The sequence below is a fragment of the Argentina silus genome (assembly GCF_951799395.1).
Source record: "Argentina silus genome assembly, chromosome: 9".
NCBI classification, from domain to species: Eukaryota; Metazoa; Chordata; class Actinopteri; order Argentiniformes; family Argentinidae; genus Argentina; species Argentina silus.
Genome location: NC_139663.1, coordinates 13,974,263 through 13,981,762, shown reverse-complemented (window position 1 = coordinate 13,981,762; position 7,500 = coordinate 13,974,263). Strand labels below are relative to the sequence as shown.

The window sequence follows — 7,500 nt, the reverse complement described above, 5'->3', positions numbered from 1 at the left end:
TAGCGGCTCCAACTGCCCCTGCTGGCTCTGCCATCTAGAGAGGACAGAGAGAGAGAGACGGAGGAGGCTGGTGGATATGGAGGGGAGGAGGGAAGGGAGGAGGGAGGCTGGCTTCGTAGGGACTAGGGAGGTGTTTGTCTGTGTGTGGTTGAATGGAAAGGTTCACAGAACATAGTTTCAGTTTCACACTGGTCGCCCCCCCCCCCCCCCCCCCAAAAAAAAAAACACCCCCACAGGGACCAGAAGGTCTTTCGGTTAAAAGCACCCAGCAGTCACTCAGTGGAGATAGACCTGTACGCAGTGATATATACTTGATTCATTTATATACTTGATTCATTACGCAATGCTTCATTACGCAATGCTACGCTAACCCAATTCTCCAGCCACAGCTCTTTCAGCCTGAGGTTCTTTCCATTCATTGTAGCCGACAGTCACTTAATGGTGTAGATGGCACTTCCGGCACTCTCAAGTACTGTACAATTCAAGGGCTACAAACAGCCTGTACAAACAGGCTGTACAAACAGCCTGTACATATTTCAGTTTAGGATAGCCTACCCCTATCAGAGCACACCAATCAATAGGATCCTTCACTGAGCAGAAGTAAAAAACCACAATGCTAGCCAACAATCAATCAAAACCTACAATCTGTCTGTCTGTCTATCTCTGTCTGTCTGTCTGTCTGTCTGTCTGTCTGTGTGTGTCTGTCTGTCTGTCATTCTGTCTGTCTTGTCTGTCTGTTTGTGTGTCTGTTTGTCTGTCTGTCTGTCTATCTCTCTCCTTGTCATTCAGATTTATATTCAGATTTTCTTCTCACAGCTCCTCATGATGAAAAAAAAAAGAGTCAGCTGAGGCAGGAGGCCACACCCCTGAGTGACACCTGATCCTTTCCCATCAAACAGGTGTGTTCACAAGGTACCGGCATCGGGACCAACTATTACAACCATTTCTGATCTCGTAAATTGTGGCTAGTTGTATTTATAGCCAACTAATAAAACCAACCTTACGATGCATGCTATCATAGTCTGTCATACCTGTCACTCCCTCAGTTCTCAAAACCTGGTCCTCTGTGGCTCAGTTGGTAGAGCATGGTTCTAACAATGCTTAGGTTGTGGGTTTGATTCCCGCTGGGACCATATATACTGAAATGTATGCACTCACTGTAATGTAAGTCACTTTGGATAAAAGCGTCAACTAAATGGTGTATATTATTATATAAAACCTGGCTCATATACTGTACTGTATTCTGACTGGCCAGCAGGGGAGGCTGGGGGAGGTAGAAATCGGAGGACAGGCTCATTGTAATGCGTGGAATGGAATAGGGAATGGTATAAAACATGTAGTCTTGTTTATTCATCAATTTAATCACATACTATAGAATCCTAAGGAGCCTACACGTTCACAAAATACACTGAATTTGAATCATCACGATCAATTCCGTCTGCATAGAAAATAAGAAAAAACACAACTTCTAAGGGCCTGTGCTGCTGTATTTTTAGCCTCGGCTGTTTGTATGTGATAGGAGGGTGATGATCAAGTTTCACATGTGCTTTCTAGGGAAGCTCACCAGGGAACTATATTGTCACAGACCGTGCAATTTATCTCACTTCGCCTTTTAATCCGACACCCCCTCCAATCCGGCTGAAACAGATCGAATGAACCACAGAGAGATCCGCTGAAGGCGGAAGATTGCTTCTATGCTGCTGTTTTTTATAGAAAGGGGGACTGCTGTTAAAAACCATTAAAAATGTATCCTATTACAAAATTAAAATGTAACATTTCAGTATGTCAGTTGTCTTGTTTGGTTTATGGACTTTGTGGAATGTGTTTTCATGGTGTCAAAGCAACCAAATTCATTTATTTTCATGTTAAAAAAAGGACTAACAGGATTCGACTGTACACAAGGCCACTCCAGCCTACAACACACTACAGAGCATTCTAGAACATACCATTAGATTCTAGGACAGAAATAGAACACGTACAACAACAAGAACAAAGACGAGGAACCTGGAACCACTTTATTTGCATAATTTATTTGTTCATTCGTCAAAGCTGGTACGTATATTATAGCAAAAAAAATATCAGACCAACAAATAAAATATATCAATACAATATTCATGAGAAAAAAAAGAAAAGTAGACATTTGGAGACACATACAAACATACTTCACAGAAATCTCTTTTTCCATTCAAGCATGGAATGAATCGATCATAATCAATCAAAGGTCTAATGTCGAAACTGGTCAAGGTCTTCAACGATCTTCAAGGACGAGCAAACTCAAGAGTCTGCATCAGGAGAGGAGACCTGTCTATTGTGCGGGGGGGGGGGAGGCTGGGGGGGGTAGAAATCCGAGGGCCTCGTTGTAATGCACGGAACGGAATACCATTTCTCACTCTGCTCCATGCATCACAATGAGCCCGTCCTCCGATTTCTACCCGCACCAGCCTCCACTTCTAAGGTGAAGTCCTGCTATGACAAGGTTTGTATATTGTTTTGTATAAACGTGTCATTTGATGAACACAGTCTATAACCATGGTGATGCAGAAAGCGATATCAATGATTTGTATATGCGATGCGCTGTACTGCAAGGGAGGCTGGTGGAGGTAGAAATCGGAGGCCCGGCTCATTGTGATTCATGGCGCTGAATAAGGAATGGTACCGTACCATTCCTCAATCCTTTCCATGCATTACAATGAGCCCCCCCCCCCCCCCCCCCCACTCGCCCCCACCCTGCTGTATTGTCATGTCAGCAGCATTTCTGTATGTACGCGTGTGGCTATGCTGAGCTTATGGTGCATGGTAAAATACTGTAATAATAACAGGTCTGGGGTCAGTGAGTTGTTGCTGCGGTATGCACACCTGCTCCTAGATCTGTTGTTATCATAGGTTAAGAGTAACACAAGAAATTGTTGGGAGTCTGTTTACACCTGATTCTAGACCTGTCGTTACTCTGGTGTTAGAGAAACCTTGGTTGTTTGAGTGTCTTTAAATCTGGCCCTTGGTCTGTTCTTATCATTGGCTGAGAGTAACAGCAGCCTATTAGAGACGGTGTCGATCTGACCCTCAACCTGTTGTCCAAACTGACTGTTCCAGCGGCCCTGACCCCCCTGACCCCCCCCCCCCCCCCCCCCCCCCCCCCTCAGACCCCGGTCATGTGATCTGTCCCTGTGTATGGCCGTGCAGTACGGCCGCCCACGGACGGGATTCTAGTCAGAGCTGTCCTCCTCCTCCTCCTCCTCCTCCTCATCCTCCTCCTCCTTTGTCTTGTCCTCCATTGAGCAGTAGGCCTTGATACCTGTGTGTGTGGGAGAGAGAGAGAGGGAGGGAGAGAGAGAGAGATAGGGAGAGAGAATGAAAGCGAGATAGAGAGTCAGAAATGTGTCACTGACTTTGTAGTAAGAACACTGTCTGTATGCATTAGAAAAAAAAATGGGGTGTGTTATCATAGGTGTGTCTGTGTGTGTAAATCAAAGGTATGTGTGTGTGTGTGTATAATCATAGACTACACAACTTCAGATAGAATCTTGTTTTTCTCCTGCACTTCCTCTAACACAACATCACTTCCTCTTCTATTCCATATAAAGAGGAATAAAAGAATATAAAAAAAAAATGCAAAGTTGTCAAAATAACAAATGATCTGACACAGACTTCTACAGAACTAGAGCTGTGGGTGTGTGTGTGTGTGTGTGTCTACGTGTGTATATTTGTCTGCGTATGGGTGTGTGCGTGTGTTTGTTTGCCTGCGTGCATGTATGCATACGTGCGTGCGTCTCTGTGCGCATGTGTGTGTCTATGCGTGTGTGTCTATGCGTGCGTGTGTGTGTGTCTATGCGTGTGTGTGTCTATGCGTGTGTGTGTGTGTGTGTCTACGCGTGTGTGTGTGTCTATGCGTGTGTGTGTGTGTGTGTCTATGCGCGCGTGTGTGTGTGTGTCTATGCGTGCGTGTGTGTGTCTATGCGTGCGTGTGTGTGTGTGTCTATGCGTGCGCGTGTGTGTGTGTGTGTGTGTGTGTGTGTGTGTGTGTGTGTGTGTGTCTATGCGTGCTTACTCTTTACTATACTCTGGTAGACAGCGGCTGCAGGAGAATCTGGGATTTCAGTAAGGAAGGACTTTCCCTCGTCACAACTCCTTCCTGTGAGAGGGGTGTGTGTGTGTGTGTGTGTGGAGATAGGAGAAAGTGGGAGAGAGGGAGGGAAGGAAAAAAGAAAAAAGGTAGAGGTGTTGAGATGGAGAAGTAGCAGTGCTTGACTCTCCACTCCATTCCCTTCTTCCCCCCGTTGCCAGGGCAACCCAGGAAGTATTATGGTTTGTTAGGGGGGAGATGGGGTGGACAAGGCTTTGGACCGGTGATCCTCACTCCTGCTTCTGGAGAACCGCAGGTTCAGGGTGCAGGTTTTTGTCCCAGCCTAGTGCTACCACACCCGATTAAACTTATCAACTGGGCCCAGTACTTCAAAAACGTTTAATCTAGATCAGAATGACCCGGATTCGACTTTTTCTATCCAGGATCAGATCGACTTGGCCGATTTCCCCTATACGACTCAAAATCTGCCAGATAGTTTTAATCCTGGATAGCAAAAAAAAAGAAAGAGGAAGCATTATTCTGATCTAGATTAAACATTGATTTTTAAATACTGGCTCAGGGATCTTCAAAAGCTTCATTCACTGAATCAGGTGCGTCACGGTTCTGGGACAAAAGGCTGCAGTACCGCGGCTCTCCACCAGGAGTGAGAGGATCACTGCTTTAGATCAATGCTCGTTTGGATTTGAAAGCACAGGATGGGCGCAAGAGCCCACGGTTCCACCCATCATATGCTTTGAAATCCAGGTATCCACTTCACAGGAAAAAGGGGTGGACAATTCCCTTGAAGAGATCGGTTAGAATTGTCCCATGATTTCTGTATTCTATTTTTCAAGTGTTCTATGCCCCTCACCTCTGGCCTAGAGAAAGGGAGTACAGGGATACGGACCTGTGGCCTCCTAGTCAAATTCCATTGCTAGTTTATATAGTTTATATAGTTATTTAGTTTCTCTGGGAGATGAGTCCCAGGGAGAGAGAAACTGAAACATCATTTCTTATGTTTTTTCTTTTCTTACGTAAAGTACCCTCTTTTTCTTGCGTAAAGTACCCTCTCCAAAAGACGTCGACCTTCAGATCTCTTTATTTCATTTCATTGCAAACCGGAAAACTATTGTGTTGCTGTGGGAGAAATGACACATATTGAATTTCACTAATCTCCCACCATTGGATAGGTTTAAGACAGCATAGCGGTGACCTGTCCCGGTGTTGTCAGATCGTTACATACCTATCCTGGGGTCCAGGGGAACGCGTCCAAGCAGAGGCAGGTTCAGCTCCAGACACATCCGCTCAGCGCCCCCAGTGGTGGGAGGGAAGATCTGTGATGTGTTCTACAGAGAGAGAGAGAGAGAGAGAGAGAGAGAGAGAGGGAGAGAGAAAGAGAGAGAAAAGGGTTTAAAACAGTGATGATCAGGAAGAGAGGGAGAGAGACCCTGAGTCCTAATGGAGGGTACACTTGTCCACTGTGTGCCTGTGTTTGTGTGTCTGTGTGTGCGTGTGCCTGTGTGTGTGTGTGTGTGTATATAAAGTTACCGTGCATTTAGGACAGACAAATCCACTCATGTTCTCCACGACACCGATGATGGGCATCTTGACCTTCTGACAGAACCTGATCTCCTTCCTCACGTCCTGGAGAGACACTTCCTGTGTGTGTGTGTGTGTGTGTGAGGGAGAGAGGTAGAGTGTGGGTCAGTTTGGATAAATAACAAGGCTGTGTGCTGAGCCCCCTCCTTTACTCCCTCTTCACCTACGACTGCACACCTGTACATGGCTCAAACACCATTGTTAAGTTTGCAGACGACACAACGGTGATCGGTCTCATCAGCAACAACGATGAGTCGGCCGACAGGGAGGAGGTCCAGCACCTAACAGTGTGGTGCAATGACAATAACCTGGCTCTCAACACCAGGAAGACCAAAGAACTCATTGTGGACTTCAGGAAGTCTAAAGCTGGCGCACACACCCCCATCCTCATCAACGGGACTGAGGTGGAGCGAGTCACCAGCTTCAAGTTTCTGGGTGTCCACATCTCTGAGGACCTCTCCTGGACCCTCAACACCTCTACCCTGATAAAGAAGGCTCACCAGCGTCTCTTCTTCCTGAGGAGACTAAAGAAGGTCCATCTGTCTGCTCAGATCCTGGTGAACTTCTACCGCTGCACCACCGAGAGTATCCTTACCAACTGTGTCACAGTATGGTATGGCAACTGCTTGGCATCGGACCGGAAAGCACTGCAGAGGGTGGTGAAAACTGCCCAACGCATCACCGGCTCCTCACTCCCCTCCATCGAGGCTGTCCAGGGCAAACGATGCTTGCGTAAGGCACGCAGCATCGTCAAGGACATTTCTCACCCCAACCATAGACTTTTCACCCCACTCCCCTCCGGGAGGCGCTACAGGTCTCTCCGCACCCGAACCAGCAGGTTCAGAGGCAGCTTCTTCCCTGCGGCTGTCACCCTACTGAACTTGAACACTGCACCTACCTGACAACCTACCAACCCTGCAACCCCCCGGACAATTGCACTATTACTCCCCTCCCCTGCTCTTACTCAATACCACTGCTCTTCTGTACATACCTGTCCATACTGTTCATAATGCACATGTTGCACATATCCTTATATTTTCTTTAATACTACTGCACATACTGTACATACCTGTTTATACTGTTTATACGGCATTCCATATTTATATTTATTCTGCTATCTACCTCATGTTACTGTTAATACATATATACTGCTAGACTGCATTACCTATACAGCTCATATGCTGCTACACTGTTCATACTGTAACTTATTTATTCTGCATAATGCTACTGCTACTCATATACTGCTTATACTGCACTGCTAATATTATACTGCACTACTTACTGCTCATATATTGCACTACCTGTAAATACTGTTCATTGCACTTCCTGCTATTTTGCACTTCTGGTTAGACGCTAACTGCATTTCGTTGTCTCTGTACTTGTACTCTGCACAATGACAATAAAGTTGAATCTAATCTAATAAGCCTTTGGGAAATTCCATGGACACAATCATGAGTTAATAATCACTAGAATAAACTAATCATTACATTATTGTGCTTTAGCCAGTGGTGAGGTAACCAGGGGAGAGGGGAGGAGAGAGGGAGGAGAGGGAGGAGAGGGGACCATGGGAGAGGGAGGAGAGGGAGGAGAGGGAGGAGAGAGGGAGGAGAGGGAGGAGAGGGGACCATGGGAGAGGGAGGAGAGGGAGGAGAGGGAGGAGAGAGGGAGGAGAGGGAGGAGAGGGGACCATGGGAGAGGGAGGAGAGGGAGGAGAGGGAGGAGAGAGGGAGGAGAGGGAGGAGAGGGGACCATGGGAGAGGGAGGAGAGGGGACCATGGGAGAGGGAGGAGAGGGGGAGAGGGAGGAGAGGGGGAGAGAGGGAGAGTGAAGGGCACCAAAGG

General features: G+C 46.7%; 1 protein-coding gene across 1 annotated transcript in view; it reads right to left on the bottom strand.

The window, feature by feature from the left end:
• Positions 1-2,009: 2,009 nt before the first annotated feature.
• nubp1 (nucleotide binding protein 1 (MinD homolog, E. coli)) overlaps positions 2,010-7,500 on the bottom strand; it is a 12,676-nt gene continuing 7,185 nt past the window's right edge. The window contains exons 8-11 of the mRNA XM_083676275.1: positions 5,609-5,719; positions 5,304-5,406; positions 4,046-4,129; positions 2,010-3,292 (exon numbers count right to left, since the gene is read on the bottom strand). Of these exons, the coding sequence (XP_083532401.1) occupies positions 3,204-3,292; positions 4,046-4,129; positions 5,304-5,406; positions 5,609-5,719 (387 nt within the window). The 3' untranslated portion in view covers positions 2,010-3,203. The remainder of the gene's footprint in view (positions 3,293-4,045; positions 4,130-5,303; positions 5,407-5,608; positions 5,720-7,500) is intronic.